At 45.1% G+C, this 17,091-nt stretch overlaps 2 protein-coding genes across 2 annotated transcripts; one reads left to right on the top strand and one right to left on the bottom strand.

The window, feature by feature from the left end:
• The first annotated feature begins 86 nt into the window (after positions 1–86).
• On the top strand, positions 87–3,410 carry LOC125550686 (pre-mRNA-processing protein 40A-like). The gene is made up of 8 exons (XM_048713740.2): positions 87–316; positions 1,313–1,569; positions 1,684–1,764; positions 1,914–1,975; positions 2,101–2,170; positions 2,781–2,833; positions 2,933–2,990; positions 3,080–3,410. The coding sequence occupies exons 2-8, from the start codon at positions 1,366–1,368 to the stop codon at positions 3,236–3,238; spliced, it is 687 nt and encodes a 228-aa protein (XP_048569697.2). The 5' UTR covers positions 87–316; positions 1,313–1,365; the 3' UTR covers positions 3,239–3,410.
• A 737-nt stretch (positions 3,411–4,147) lies between these two features.
• Positions 4,148–6,012, bottom strand: LOC125550687 (small ribosomal subunit protein eS27). The gene is made up of 3 exons (XM_048713741.2): positions 5,784–6,012; positions 5,162–5,190; positions 4,148–4,532 (listed from the first exon to the last, which is right to left on the bottom strand). Exons 1-3 carry the CDS (start codon positions 5,886–5,888, stop codon positions 4,406–4,408), a joined length of 261 nt encoding a protein of 86 aa, XP_048569698.1. The 5' UTR covers positions 5,889–6,012; the 3' UTR covers positions 4,148–4,405.
• Between the last annotated feature and the right edge of the window lie 11,079 nt (positions 6,013–17,091).

Below are 17,091 nucleotides of genomic sequence, written 5' to 3'. Positions count from 1 at the left end.
GTTACAACTTTAGCTTATTTCTACCGGAAACTGCTCTCTAAAACCCAAACAAACACAGCCGTATGGTAGCGGCCCCGCAAAACTGCAGATACGTGTCGAATAGTAGCGGCCCCGCAAACCTGCAGATACGTGTCGAATCCACGCGGCCCAGCTCTCTTTCTCTCCTCTTTCACCAAGCCCTAGGCGCACCACCCTAAGCCACCGCAGCACCGCTGCGGCTTTGCCACCGGAGTTCGTCGGACCACCGTGTGGATCCCGGTCCGTCGACGCAGGCGAGGGCCTCCGACGCCGATCGAAGTGCTGCCGCCGCTGTTTGGTTAGTTTTTGGGCCCCCTCAATTTGCGATTCATCCGTGCGGGGACATGGTAGTTCGGTAGTTTCGGTCCAGCTGATTGCAGCACAGTACAGGGGCGCTTTGCGACAATCGCCTCAGGGGGTGGTTAGATGTGCTGCATTGAGTAATCTGGTCGGTTTATGGCCAACAGAAATTTGGTAGTTTTGGTCTAGCTGCTCCCCGCCAATATCTGCCATGAGAATCGATTTTCACATGTATTTGCAGAAAAAGGAATGTTTTTATGAGTAATTATGATAGCAGGGCAAGACTAATCATTACTAATGCTTTGGTCCCTTGCCGCTAATCAATCAGTGAACTGCATTGGACAGACCCAGTGCTAGAAGCTCCCACACAAGGTTGGGGAAGGATTAGTGAGCTGCATTAGTAGATGGTTAAATCGGATAACATGCTTAAAGATCCGATTTGCTATTACTCTTTTTTTTGGGTGGTGGATTAATAAGTAATAGGCATTGTTTGCACTTGGAGACATGTGTAGGTGCTGTAGTCATAAAGGAAATTGTGGGCCATTGATTTCTTGGTGAGTGTCTTGAAGTAACCTTTTTTTCCTACCACTAGTAAAACTGAAGCGTGAAGAACCACATACCTGTTTTAATCGACGGGCTTGTGCAACATAGATATTTTGGTGATAAGAGTGGCGGTGATAACAGAGTAAGCAGGAATTGGTTTGCATGGCCATAGGAATGTTGTTACTTTTGTTTTACTGAGTGGGCATGGTTTGCTTAGATGGTCGTGCGGCTCAGCCTGAACAGAATTGGCAATGCATCGTTCTGCTCCAGAGAGATAGAGGAGCATGCATGACGAACCACTGTTTCTATATTCGCCCATAGTGGTATTATTTGAGGATATATCTCTTTTTTGTTTGATTCGGCGTTTTCGTGTTAATTTGAATAGTAGGGTTCGGACTTATATATCTCCTTATGTTAGGTTGCTTATTGCTATTTTGTGCTCTGTTTTCAGTTTAGCCCGGTTGGTCCTCGACAACAGACTCTTCAGCTTGTTCAGTTCATGCAATGCAACCTCTGCGGCAACCGTTTCAACTTGTTGATCAGGACATGCCAGAAGCTAACATGGGGATGTCAGAGCAGATGCCACATTTTCCGCAACTTGGGCACCATATGCCTCACTCTGGTCTTGTTCTACCTGCACCACGAGCTGTGCTACCTGGTGGATATATGCCAAACATGGGTGCCCCTATGCAGCCTCCGTTTTATACTGTATGTGTTTCACTGTTTTATTTCGATGTATGCACATGGAAGGCTTCTCCCTCGCAGTAGTATATATCTAGAATGTTTTCTCTTTGCTGACAAGCTATTAATTCTACATTTCAGTATCAACAAATGTGGGTTCCTGTTCTAGTTCACCCCCTGGGTTCAACTCAGCATCACACCATGTCTCCTTGGTTGCCCTCGGTAAGTAGCAAGACCTTGGGTTCATTTTCATCACTTGATTTTTGTCTGCGACATATGATTAGTTCGTTTGCCACTTCATTCCATTTTTGCCTACTACATAAAATTGAAAAAGCTTTTCCCATGCATAAACTCAGTCTGCAAACTTGCAGGTTAGCTCATCTGACCCTAGCCCTTTGGATTGGCAAGAGCACTTTTCACATGAAGGGAAAAAGTAAGTTGTCTTTGAATTACTTTTTAACTAATAACTTCCCTTGTGATGTATGGCAGCATGATTCAATGTTACATGCTTTGGTATATCTTACTTATTGGCTTTGCTTGATATCATTATTTACCTAGGTACTATTACAATATGAGGACAAAGCAATCAAGTTGGTACAAACCTGTCGAGTTGATGACACCTTTGGAGGTCAGTTGTGATGTGTTCTTATTTGTTGGCTTTCCTACTGTTGTCTTTGTTCTCATGAAGTCTTGACTATAGTTTCATTTTCTATTTTCAGCATATTGTTATTATTTTATCGACCTGTAGATTTCCATGGTTGTTTGTCTTGTACAACGCACCTGTGATATTGCTACTTTCGGTTTACTTGGAAAAAAGGAACTTCAGAACTTTGCTTGTGTAAGGTGACTATTTATCTGCATTAGTAGCAGTGGCAACTTCTGCAATGCGTGCCCGTGTTTTATGCACTGCTTACATTTTTCTCATGACTGATATCTAAATTTAAAAAGTTGATGAACACAATGGATCACATGACCTCATGATTATGCTCTCTTTCATCAACACATTAGCAATACAGCACCCTGGCTTCTTCCATTTGATCCGTACAATTGCTTTCTTCCCATTTTACTTACCTTTGTTATATTTCTATATTATAAATATCTTGCAATTATTGTCGATGATTCTTTGTTTCTATTCTTCAAGAGGGCAGTGCAATTTCACTTCAGTGTTTGCTTCTGTTCTTCTGTTTATATTAATGAGCTGTTACGGCTTTTATTGCATACCTTCGGTGATATAACAGAGGGCTGATGCGACTACTGCTTGGAATGAATATACTACGGATGAAGGACGGAAGTAAGTTCGTACTGAATTTATTTCGCCACTGGTGTTTTCTTATTTGGTTGGAATCATGGATTTCCCTCATTCCAAAGTCTCACTATTCTACTATTCCAGGTACTACCACAACAGAGTGACGAAGAAATCTCAATGGACTATTCCTGAGGAGCTGAAGGTTGCTCTTTTTACATGACATCCAGAACTACTGTTTTATTACAAAAAAGATTGGAATGCTTTTACAATTTCATTTCGATTTGTGTTTAGATTGCACGTGAACTAGCAGAGAAGGCGTCAAGCCAACGGCCTGATCAGGACGCTCAAACCACTGCTGGTGCCTATGTTGGATCCTCTTATGCTGCTTCAAGCACACACGATGCAGTGGCGGTCGTTTCTGAAAGAATAGATCAAGAGTTGAGGATTTGAGTCTTGGCCCATGGTGGCAACAGTTGCTTCAGGCTTCAGGCACACATGGTGCTGTAGGTAGCGGTCAGTCATCTGTGGTCTGTGGAACATTAGATCAAAAGTTGTTGATTCGAGGAAAAAGTTCTTAAGATTTTACCGAAGTTGTTATAAGGTACCCGTTCCAGAGTTGCTATACCGTAGTTGCTACTCCTTTGGGTATAAGCTACCCTGAGTTGTGGTTTTTAGTAGTAATATTACTCCTTTCATCCTTTGGGTATGTTTACACGGCCAGTAGCCAACTTGTTTTGCACGTTATTGAGCTGGTTACTGGCGAGTGGGGGTGGTTTTGCCCTTCTCCTGAACATCATTGGGTTGGTTTGGGGGCAACTATAATGTACTTCCTCCATTTCTAAATACAATACCTTTTAGAGATTTCAATGCTGACTATATACAGACGTATATAGACCTATTTGTAGATTCACTCATTTTGCTTCATACGTATTACCCCTGTCCTTGTTTATTGGTCCCTTTGCATTTTGTGCTAAATTTTGACATTAGATAATGAATGTATCCAAAAATAATCTCAATGGAAATTATGTTTAAATACGAATCCAACAATATAATTTTTGATGACATACATTATTATTTTCATAGTTACATCTAATCGTTATAGTCTGGCCCAAAATATTAAGGGCACCAATAAACCAGAATGGAGGTAGTGCTCCATGTCGAAAAGGTCTCAAGAGTAATCTGTATTGGTGCATAACATTCAGAAGGGCAGGACATCCCCGGCCTTTACGGATCGGGAGCGCGCCCATCAGGAGAGCTGTAGTGCTACCATATGTCGTAGACAAGGAGCCAAGCGCTACAATTCATGACACACAGGCACAGTTCAGTTGAGACAATTGGGCAACAAACACAAACAGAAAATACAAGCAACAAACGATTCAAGAGTCATATACCAGCGAGGGCAAACAGCATCATTAGCAACAACAATTCATCAGACCACCATATTACCTGGCAGGTACTACTAGTCTGATCTCACAGCCCAAACGGAATATTGCTCGAGCTAGATACCAAATTACCAAAGATGGATTCGATTTGCCAGACATTGCAAAATTTTCAGACCAACACCCCTGAAAAACTAAAGAGTTCAACATCGGCTTGCTTTTAAAGATAGACTTCTGTTTAGTCGCCCTTGCGGCGGAAGGAGCAACCCTCGGTGAGCCTGGCCTTGCCACCCGTTGGCTGGCAGAGCACCGTTTGGCAGCCTGGGCACACCACGACGGTCTGTGAGTGGCTGAACACAGTAGTGCTGCAATCACAGAGAAGAGTAGTTCAGCAATAAATCATAAATAAATAAATAAATATCACAGGTGTAACCAAGCACATGTTGAAGTTGTGATCTACAAATATCAAAACAAAGTAGACTCAATGGTCGTAATGAGATGATAAATGATTGATATGTTATGTTCAAATGTATTGCATCATAAAGTACTTAAAATAACTTTGTAAAATGGCACGGTAGACTGATGATTCAAGTTACAATTGTGAAACAATTTCAACATTAAGAACGCAGTAATTTACAAGGATCATGTTTGAACTAGCATGTTACAAGGCTTGTGCATGCAACTAGGTGGTAGTATACAATGCATTACCAAAAACAAACACAAAATCATGTTTGAAAAATGCATCTTCCATCCTTTTTATTTTAAATATAAAGCATATGATGTCACAGAAGAACAAAACACAAAGCAGTAGAATAAACTATGCACATGTATTTGGCAGCCCACTCTCATTACCAGTTTACTTATAGAAATAAGCAAGGACATTTTTAAAGCATGACAATGTCTTGTTATCAGATGATTATACGAGGATAACAGTAGCAAATGAACCTACTGAACTAAGCAGTTGCAAAGAAGACAAAAGGTGAAGAAAAATTACATGTTGAAGCAGCCCTGGCACTTGACGTCCTGCAACAGTTGACAAATGACCATCAGAAGTTCAGAACCACAATATCCAAACGGAAAAACAAAAATGCCAAACTTAAGCATAAGGAATGCACCGAACCGATTGTGGTCATGTGATTAAAGGGACGTGGCACTAAGTTACACGGGATTATACGATTCTATGATCCACAGAAACAACTCAGATCAGAACAGCACTTTCTACAGTGTTCACTCACACATCTGTTCTAGCATAGAGATTTCGGATACCTAGAACATGCGGCAGCATGGATTGACATACAATATGCAAGGGTACATAAATTTTTGACAGACCTAACGCATGCTTCAAGATTAATCACAGGCAATCACGATCAGCCGCGTCATCTACCACGAGCCCGTGGTAACAGGCACCATTACTCAGCTACACCAAGAGCCTACCGAAGCAAAATTCTTCCAAATCAGATGAAGAATTCAGGCAACCAAAAGGTGACATGTTTTCTATATATGTCTCGCGCTGCATAGTACCACTACACGATGTACGAACACCGCTGAGAATGGTGCAGTAGAGGAGAAGATGCACTCACGGAGAGAAGATTCTAAGGGGAAGGGGAATTATTTACCATGAAGAAGGAGTTGGGAGACTGGACGAGGCGCTTCTTCTTGTGCTTGAGCTTCTCGAGCTCCGCCGGCGGGTTCAGCAGGTCGATGTCGTTCTGCAGCACCATCGTGGGAGGCTAGGGTTTGCTCGGGCACCGCGCTCTCTGGTCTCCGGCAGGGACGATCCGAAGAGGCGGCGGCGGCGAGGGGGTAGAGAAAGTGGAGACGGTTAGGGTTGGGGCAGTATTTATAGGCAAGGGTGAGGGGATCGGGAGGTGGAGGAATTATAGCGACCCGTATGCAGCAGTGGTCGCCCGTCTCGCCGGTTAACTGGGCCAAGCCCAGCACGCGCTGTTACACGCGTGTCCGCGAGCCACTGGCAGAATCGCTTCACGCTCTTCTTTCTTTCTTTCTTTCAATTTTTTCTTTCATAATAATATTTTGGTGTTTCACTTTTTTATATTCCGGCGATTTTTTTACTTCAGTTGATTTAATTCAAATTTTAAAGGGTTACTGAATCCAAACATGTTTGCGGATTAGAAAAATGCATTTTAGAAAATGTCCATGAGTTTGAAAAAAAATGTTCGCAAACTTAAAGAATGCTCACAAATTCAAAAACTGTTCAAGAATTGAAATAAACGGTGAATTTTAAAAATGTTCACAAGTTCGAAAAAATCGCAAATTCAAAAAATATTTGTGTAACAAAAATAATGTTTGCAAACTAAAAAATATTTGTAAATTCAATACATGAATTTGAAATTTTTCGTAAATTTGCCAAAATGTTCATGAAATTTAAATATATTCAAAAATTCAAAAAATGTTTGCAAAATTGAAAAATGCTCATGGATATGATATCGAAAATTTAAAATTTTCTGAACTTTAAAAATTCATAAATTTTAAAAACATTAATTTAAAAAGTTCATGAATTCAAAAATGTTCACAAAATTGAAAACATGATTACAAGGTGTTCATGCAGCCATGTTGGTTATCACATACCAGCGCGTGCACTTCGGGATCCCAATTGTCCACTCAGCGAGGAGGGTGGGATCCTTCTGTGCGGCCTCCTCCTCATCAAGCATATGTTCCTCCTCCTTCAAGAGCGGCTTAGTTCGGACGAAGGAGAAACGACACGGTGAAAGTGAAAAAGGAGGTGGAGGCAAAGAGGAAGTGTAGCTACGTGTCAACACAGGTCCAGGATAATCTTTCCATAATGGCGGATGGCAGGAAAAATGACGGCAAAGGACGCGAGGAATTAGGTACACGACGGCAATTGGCCCGCTTCCTGATGCCATGGGCATCTGCACCATTATTAGGGAGAGAAAATAGGCCACGTCAAAGAATAGGAGGGAGGTGAAGCTTACCTCCTTCGCTCTTGGAGATGGAACGTGCACCAAAGCAACGTCCCACGGTCTCAAGATATGGAATCTCACCGCTCGAATTGGAGTTGCATCCATAATAAAATCACGGGGGAATGATTACTCTACTAGAGCGGCATTTTCGACCGAAATCACCAAACGAACACTCATATGGCAATTGGGCCGCTCTAAGGCAATTAATGATCTACCTCTATCATGCGAGTAATCATCTGTCACTCTTTTCCAATGTAAATCACAAAATCGATTATTAGAAGTAACACAAACATGATGCTACTTTCTCTCTTCAGTCTAAATCGATAATGTCGGAATAAGCCACGGCGTGTGTGGTCGGACGCGACGAATGTTGTTATGCGGTCTGACCGATAAAGATCTTCGTAGAATATGTAGGAGCCAATATGGGCATCCAGGTCCCGCTATTGGTTATTGACCGGAGACGTGTCTCCGTCATGTCTACATTGTTCTCGAACCCGTAGGGTCCGCACGCTTAAGGTTACGATGACAGTTATATTATGAGTTTATGCATTTTGATGTACCGAAGGTTGTTCGGAGTCCCGGATGTGATCACGGACATGACGAGGAGTCTCGAAATGGTCGAGACGTAAAGATTGATATATTGGAAGCCTATGTTTGGATATCGGAAGTGTTCCGGGTAAAATCGGGATTTTACCGGAGTACCGGGAGGTTACCGGAACCCCCCGGGAACCATATGGGCCTAGATGGGCTTTAGTGGAAAGGAGAAAGGGGCAGCCCAAGGTGGCCGCGCGCCTCCCCCTCCCCCTAGTCCTATTAGGACTAGGAGAGGTGGTCGGCCCCCTTCTCTCTCTTTCCCCCTCGGGGAATCCTAGTCCAACTAGGATTGGGGGGGGGGGGGAGTCCTACTCCCGGAAGGAGAAGGACTCCTCCTGCGCCCTCCTCCTGGCCGGCGCCCCCCTCCCCCTTGGCTCCTTTATATACTGAGGCAGAGGCACCCCAGAAACACACAAGTTGATCCACGTGATCTATTCCTTAGCCGTGTGCGGTGCCCCCAGCCACCATATTCCTCGATAATACTGTAGCGGAGTTTAGGCGAAGCCCTGCTGCTGTAGTGCATCAAGATCGTCACCACGCCGTCATGCTGACGGAATTCTTCCCCGACACTTTGCTGGATCGGAGTCCGGGGATCGTTATCGAGCTGAACGTGTGCTCGAACTCGGAGGTGCCGTAGTTTCGGTGCTTGATCGGTTGGATCACGAAGACGTACGACTACTTCCTCTACGTTGTGTCAACGCTTCCGTAGTCGGTCTGCGTGGGTACGTAGACAGCACTCTCCCCTCTCGTTGCTATGCATCACCATGATCTTGCGTGTGCATAGGAAATTTTTTGAAATTACTACGAAACCCAACAGTGGCATCCGAGCCTAGGTTATTTATGTTGATGTTATATGCACGAGTAGAACACAAGTGAGTTATGGGCGATATAAGTCATACTGCCTACCAGCATGTCATACTTTGGTTCGGCGGCATTGTTGGACGAGACGACCCGGACCAACCTTACGCGTACGCTTACGCGAGACCGGTTTCCCCGACGTGCTTTGCACACAGGTGGCTTGCGGGCAACTGTCTCTCCAACTTTAGTTGAACCAAGTATGGCTACGCCCGGTCCTTGCGAAGGTTAAAACGGAGTCTATTTGACAAACTATCGTTGTGGTTTTGATGCGTAGGTGAGATTGGTTCTTGCTTAAGCCCGTAGCAGCCACGTAAAACTTGCAACAACAAAGTAGAGGACGTCTAACTTGTTTTTGCAGGGCATGTTGTGATGTGATATGGTCAAGACATGATGCTGAATTTTATTGTATGAGATGATCATGTTTTGTAACCGAGTTATCGGCAACTGGCAGGAGCCTTATGGTTGTCGTTTTATTGTATGCAATGAAATTGCGATGTAATGCTTTACTTTATTACTAAGCGGTAGTGATAGTCGTGGAAGCATAAACTTGGCAAGACGACAACGATGCTACGATGGAGATCAAGGTGTCACGCCGGTGACGATGGTGATCACGACGGTGCTTCGGAGATGGAGATCACAAGCACAAGATGATGATGGCCATATCATATCACTTATATTGATTGCATGTGATGTTTATCCTTTTATGCATCTTATCTTGCTTTGATTGACGGTAGCATTATAAGATGATCTCTCACTAAATTATCAAGAAGTGTTCTCCCTGAGTATGCACCGTTGCGAAAGTTCTTCGTGCTGAGACACCACGTGATGATCGGGTGTGATAGGTTCTACGTTCAAATACAACGGGTGCAAAACAGTTGCACACGCGGAATACTCAGGTTATACTTGACGAGCCAAGCATATACAGATAGGGCCTCGGAACACGGAGACCGAAAGGTCGAGCGTGAATCATATAGTAGATATGATCAGCATAACGATGTTCACCATTGAAAACTACTCCATCTCACGTGATGATCGGTTATGGTTTAGTTGATTTGGATCACGTAATCACTTAGAGGATTAGAGGGATGTCTATCTAAGTGGGAGTTCTTTAATTAATTTGATTAACTGAACTTAAATTTATCATGAAACTTAGTACCTGATTAGTATCTTGCTTGTTTATGTTTGATTGTAGATAGAATGCTCGTGCTGTTGTTCCGTTGAATTTTAATGCGTTCCTTGAGAAAGCAAAGTTGAAAGATGATGGTAGCAATTACACGGACTGGGTCCGTAACCTGAGGATTATCCTCATTGCTGCACAGAAGAATTACGTCCTGGAAGCACCGCTGGGTGCCAGGCCTGCTGCAGGAGCAACGCCGGATGTTATGAACGTCTGGCAGAGCAAAGCTGATGACTACTCGATAGTTCAGTGTGCCATGCTTTACGGCTTAGAATCGGGACTTCAACGACGTTTTGAACGTCATGGAGCATATGAGATGTTCCAAGAGTTGAAGTTAATATTTCAAGCAAATGCCCGAATTGAGAGATATGAAGTCTCCAATAAGTTCTATAGCTGCAAGATGGAGGAGAACAGTTCTGTCAGTGAGCATATACTCAAAATGTCTGGGTATAATAATCACTTGATTCAATTGGGAGTTAATCTTCCAGATGATTGCGTCATTGACAGAATTCTTCAATCACTGCCACCAAGCTACAAGAGCTTCGTGATGAACTATAATATGCAAGGGATGAACAAGACTATTTTCGAGCTCTTCGCAATGCTGAAAGCTGCGGAGGTAGAAATCAAGAAAGAGCATCAAGTGTTGATGGTCAACAAGACCACTAGTTTCAAGAAAAAGGGCAAAGGGAAGAAGAAGGGGAACTTCAAAAAGAACGGCAAGCAAGTTGCTACTCAAGAGAAGAAACCCAAACCTGGACCTAAGCCTGAAACTGAGTGTTTCTATTGCAAGCAGACTGGTCACTGGAAGCGGAACTGCCCCAAGTATTTGGCGGATAAGAAGGATGGCAAGGTGAACAAAGGTATATGTGATATACATGTTATTGATGTGTACCTTACTAATGCTCGCAGTAGCAACTGGGTATTTGATACTGGTTCTGTTGCTAATATTTGTAACTCGAAACAGGGACTACGGATCAAGCGAAGATTGGTTAAGGACGAGGTGACGATGCACGTGGGAAACGGTTCCAAAGTCGATGTGATCGCAGTCGGCACACTACCTTTACATCTACCTTCGGGATTAGTATTAGACCTAAATAATTGTTATTTGGTGCCAGCGTTAAGCATGAACATTATATCTGGATCTTGTTTGATGCGAGACGGTTATTCATTTAAATCAGAGAATAATGGTTGTTCTATTTATATGAGTAATATCTTTTATGGTCATGCACCCTTGAAAAGTGGTCTATTCTTGTTGAATCTCGATAGTAGTAACACACATATTCATAATGTTGAAGCCAAAAGATGCAGAGTTGATAATGAGAGTGCAACTTATTTGTGGCACTGTCGTTTAGGTCATATCGGTGTAAAGCGCATGAAGAAACTCCATTCTGATGGACTTTTGGAACCACTTGATTATGAATCACTTGGTACTTGCGAACCGTGCCTTATGGGCAAGATGACCAAAACACCGTTCTCCGGTACTATGGAGAGAGCAACAGATTTGTTGGAAATCATACATACAGATGTATGTGGTCCGATGAATATTGAGGCTCGTGGCGGATATCATTATTTTCTCACCTTCACAGATGAGTTAAGCAGATATGGGTATATCTACTTAATGAAACATAAGTCTGAAACATTTGAAAAGTTCAAGGAATTTCATAGTGAAGTTGAAAATCATCGTAACAAGAAAATAAAGTTTCTACGATCTGATCGTGGAGGAGAATATTTGAGTTACGAGTTTGGTGTACATTTGAAAAATTATGGAATAGTTTCGCAACTCACGCCACCCGGAACACCACAGCGTAATGGTGTGTCCGAACGTCGTAATCGTACTTTACTAGATATGGTGCGATCTATGATGTCTCTTACTGATTTACCGCTATCGTTTTGGGGATACGCTCTAGAGACGGCCGCATTCACGTTAAATAGGGCACCATCAAAATCCGTTGAGACGACGCCTTATGAACTGTGGTTTGGCAAGAAACCAAAGTTGTCGTTTCTTAAAGTTTGGGGCTGTGATGCTTATGTGAAAAAGCTTCAACCTGATAAGCTCGAAGCCAAATCGGAGAAATGTGTCTTCATAGGATACCCAAAGGAAACTGTTGGGTACACCTTCTATCACAGATCCGAAGGCAAGACATTCGTTGCTAAGAATGGATCCTTTCTAGAGAAGGAGTTTCTCTCGAAAGAAGTGAGTGGGAGGAAAGTAGAACTTGACGAGGTAACTGTACCTGCTCCCTTACTGGAAAGTAGTTCATCACAGAAAACTGTTTCAGTGACACCTACACCAGTTAGTGAGGAAGCCAATGATAATGGTCATGAAACTTCAGATCAAGATACTACTGAACCTCGTAGATCAACCAGAGTAAGATCCGCACCAGAGTGGTACGGTAATCCTGTTCTGGAAGTCATGCTACTAGATCATGATGAACCTACGAACTATGAAGAAGCGATGGTGAGCCCAGATTTCGCAAAGTGGCTTGAAGCCATGAAATCTGAGATGGGATCCATGTATGAGAACAAAGTATGGACTTTGGTTGACTTGCCCGATGATCGGCAAGCAATTGAGAATAAATGGATCTTTAAGAAGAAGACTGACGCTGACGGTAATGTTACTGTCTACAAAGCTCGACTTGTCGCAAAAGGTTTTCGACAAGTTCAAGGGGTTGACTACGATGAGACCTTCTCACCCGTAGCGGTGCTTAAGTCTGTCCGAATCATGTTAGCAATTGCCGCATTTTATGATTATGAAATTTGGCAAATGGATGTCAAAACTGCATTCCTGAATGGATTTCTGGAAGAAGAGTTGTATATGATGCAACCAGAAGGTTTTGTCGATCCAAAAGGAGCTAACAAAGTGTGCAAGCTTCAGCGATCCATTTATGGACTGGTGCAAGCCTCTCGGAGTTGGAATAAACGCTTTGATAGTGTGATCAAAGCATTTGGTTTTATACAGACTTTCGGAGAAGCCTGTATTTACAAGAAAGTGAGTGGGAGCTCTGTAGCATTTCTGATATTATATGTAGATGACATATTACTGATTGGAAATGATATAGAATTTCTGGATAGCATAAAGGGATACTTGAATAAGAGTTTTTCAATGAAAGACCTCGGTGAAGCTGCTTACATATTAGGCATAAAGATCTATAGAGATAGATCAAGACGCTTAATTGGACTTTCACAAACAACATACCTTGACAAAATTTTGAAGAAGTTCAAAATGGATCAAGCAAAGAAAGGATTTTTGCCTGTGTTACAAGGTGTGAAATTGAGTAAGACTCAATGCCCGACCACTGCAGAAGATAGAGAGAATATGAAAGATGTTCCCTATGCATCAGTGATAGGATCTATCATGTATGCAATGCTGTGTACCAGACCTGATGTGTGCCTTGCTATAAGTCTAGCAGGGAGGTACCAAAGTAATCCAGGAGTGGATCACTGGACAGCGGTCAAGAACATCCTGAAATACCTGAAAAGGACTAAGGATATGTTTCTCGTATATGGAGGTGACAAAGAGCTCGTCATAAATGGTTACGTTGATACAAGCTTTGACACTGATCCGGACGATTCTAAATCGCAAACCGGATACGTGTTTACATTAAATGGTGGAGCTGTCAGTTGGTGCAGTTCTAAACAAAGCGTCGTAGCGGGATCTACATGTGAAGCGGAGTACATAGCTGCTTCGGAAGCAGCGAACGAAGGAGTCTGGATGAAGGAGTTCATATCCGATCTAGGTGTCATACCTAGTGCATCGGGTCCAATGAAAATCTTTTGTGACAATACTGGTGCAATTGCCTTGGCAAAGGAATCCAGATTCCACAAGAGAACCAAGCACATCAAGAGACGCTTCAATTCCATCCGGGATCTAGTCCAGGTGGGAGACATAGAGATTTGCAAGATACATACGGATCTGAATGTTGCAGACCCGTTGACTAAGCCTCTTCCACGAGCAAAACATGATCAGCACCAAGGCTCCATGGGTGTTAGAATCATTACAGTGTAATCTAGATTATTGACTCTAGTGCAAGTTGGAGACTGAAGGAAATATGCCCTAGAGGCAATAATAAAGTTATTATTTATTTCCTTATAATCATGATAAATGTTTATTATTCATGCTAGAATTGTATTAACCGGAAACATAATACATGTGTGAATACATAGACAAACAAAGTGTCACTAGTATGCCTCTACTTGACTAGCTCGTTAATCAAAGATGGTTATGTTTCCTAACCATGAACAATGAGTTGTTATTTGATTAACGAGGTCACATCATTAGTTGAATGATCTGATTGACATGACCCATTCCATTAGCTTAGCACCCGATCGTTTAGTATGTTGCTATTGCTTTCTTCATGACTTATACATGTTCCTATAACTATGAGATTATGCAACTCCCGTTTGCCGGAGGAACACTTTGGGTGCTACCAAACGTCACAACGTAACTGGGTGATTATAAAGGAGCATTACAAGTGTCTCCAAAGGTAGATGTTGGGTTGGCGTATTTCGAGATTAGGATTTGTCACTCCGATTGTCGGAGAGGTATCTCTGGGCCCTCTCGGTAATGCACATCACATAAGCCTTGCAAGCATTGCAACTAATGAGTTAGTCACGAGATGATGTACTACAGAACGAGTAAAGAGACTTGCCGGTAACGAGATTGAACTAGGTATTGGATACCGACGATCAAATCTCGGGCAAGTAACATACCGATGACAAAGGGAACAACGTATGTTGTTATGCGGTCTGACCGATAAAGATCTTCGTAGAATATGTAGGAGCCAATATGGGCATCCAGGTCCCGCTATTGGTTATTGACCGGAGACGTGTCTCGGTCATGTCTACATTGTTCTCGAACCCGTAGGGTCCGCACGCTTAAGGTTACGATGACAGTTATATTATGAGTTTATGCATTTTGATGTACCGAAGGTTGTTCGGAGTCCCGGATGTGATCACGGACATGACGAGGAGTCTCAAAATGGTCGAGACGTAAAGATTGATATATTGGAAGCCTATGTTTGGATATCGGAAGTGTTCCGAGTAAAATCGGGATTTTACCGGAGTACCGGGAGGTTACCGGAACCCCCCGGGAACCATATGGGCCTAGATGGGCTTTAGTGGAAAGGAGAAAGGGGCAGCCCAAGGTGGCCGCGCGCCTCCCCCTCCCCCTAGTCCTATTAGGACTAGGAGAGGTGGCCGGCCCCCTTCTCTCTCTTTCCCCCTCGGGGAATCCTAGTCCAACTAGGATTGGGGGGGGGGGGAGTCCTACTCCCGGAAGGAGAAGGACTCCTCCTGCGCCCTCCTCCTGGCCGGCGCCCCCCTCCCCCTTGGCTCCTTTATATACTGAGGCAGAGGCACCCCAGAAACACACAAGTTGATCCACGTGATCTATTCCTTAGCCGTGTGCAGTGCCCCCAGCCACCATATTCCTCGATAATACTGTAGCGGAGTTTAGGCGAAGCCCTGCTGCTGTAGTGCATCAAGATCGTCACCACGCCGTCGTGCTGACGGAATTCTTCCCCGACACTTTGCTGGATCGGAGTCCGGGGATCGTCATCGAGCTGAACGTGTGCTCGAACTCGGAGGTGCCGTAGTTTCGGTGCTTGATCGGTTGGATCGCGAAGACGTACGGCTACTTCCTCTACGTTGTGTCAACGCTTCCGCGGTCGGTCTGCGTGGGTACGTAGACAGCACTCTCCCCTCTCGTTGCTATGCATCACCATGATCTTGCGTGTGCGTAGGAAATTTTTTGAAATTACTACGAAACCCAACATCTACAGCCATGTGAGCTAGCTAGGTGGTTAGATGCATTGGAAACGGCCGGTTAGCGATGCATTGGAAACGGCCGGTGAGCGCGTCGTGGGCGCATGTGGCCGGGCATGCAGGTCATGCGTGCGTGCCCAGCGAAAGCGTAGGGGCTGCGCTGCAGTTGGCTACAAAACTGTATGCTCTTGTGTTTGTTTTGCGAGGCAGTTGGTGCTTTGGAAAGGAATAGTAACGGGGCTGTATGTAGCCGGGTGAAACTCCAGTGTTGTGTGCTCCTCCTTCTTCTACCTCCATCCATCCGTGTGAGAGAGCGGTTCCAACAATTGGTACCAGAGCATACAGTTTTGTACCGAACGTGACGGGCGCGTTGGGACCGCGGACATGGACCGCGTCGAGGCGCTGGACCTGGTTGCGCAGATCACGTACGTGCGCGGCGGGAGCGCGGGCCGGGAGCGCGGGGACGTGGGGAGTGCGGCTACGACGACAACGACGACGACGGACCCCTCTAGGCCGTGGCTTAGGGTGTGTGTTGGAATAAGCCACGGCGTGTGTGGTCGGGCGCGACGGATGCGCGCGGGACGGACGGGACGCACTGGTGTCGTTGGGCTCATCGGACGCGTCGGTGACGCGCGGGACGGGCGGGACATGCGGGACAGAGCAGCGTGGCGTGTGTGTAGTGTGTCTACTAGTAGCGTGTGTGTGCGCGCATGTGCATGGCGTGGTGGTACGTGAGTCTACAGCTATGTGAGCTAGCTAGGTGGTTAGATGCATTGGAAACGGCCGGTTAGCGACGCACTGGAAACGGCCGCGGTGAGCGCGTCATGGGCGCATGTGGCCGGGCATGCAGGTCGTGCGTGCGTGCCCAGCGAAAGTGTAGGGGCTGCGCTGCAGTTGGCTACAAAACTGTATGCTCTTGTGTTTGTTTTGCGAGGCAGTTGGTGCTTTGGAAAGGAATAGTAACGGGGCTGTATGTAGCTGGGTGAAACTCCAGTGCTGTGTGCTCCTCCTTCTTCTACCTCCATCCATCCGTGTGAGAGAGCGGTTCCAACAATTGGTATTAGAGCATACAGTTTTGTATCGGATGTGTCGGGCGCGTCGGGACCGCGGACATGGACCGCGTCGAGGCGCTAGACCTGGTTGCGCAGATCACGTACGTGCGCGGCGGGAGCGCGGGCCGGGAGCGCGGGGACGTGGGGAGTGCGGCTACGACGACAACGGACTCCTTTAGGCCGTGGCTTAGGGTGTGTGTTGGAATAAGCCACGGCGTGTGTGGTCGGGCGCGACGGATGCGCGCGGGACGGACGGGACGCACTGGTGTCGTTGGGCTCGTCGGGCTCGTCGGACGCGTCGGTGACGCGCGGGACGGGCGGGACATGCGGGACGGAGCAACGTGGCGTGTGTGTAGTGTGTCTACTAGTAGCGTGTGTGTGTGCGCATGTGCATGGCGTGGTGGTACGTGAGTACAGCTATGTGAGCTAGCTAGGTAGTTAGATGCATTGGAAACGGCCGGTTAGCGACGCACTGGAAACGGCCGCGGTGAACGCGTCGTGGGCGCATGTGGCCGGGCATGCAGGTCGTGCGTGTGTG

The sequence above is a fragment of the Triticum urartu genome, chromosome 4A (assembly GCF_056163025.1).
Source record: "Triticum urartu cultivar PI428250 chromosome 4A, HENAU_Tu73, whole genome shotgun sequence".
Lineage (NCBI taxonomy): Eukaryota > Viridiplantae > Streptophyta > Magnoliopsida > Poales > Poaceae > Triticum > Triticum urartu.
The sequence above is the reverse complement of the archived record's forward strand: the minus strand, read 5'-3'. Positions and strand labels throughout refer to the sequence as shown.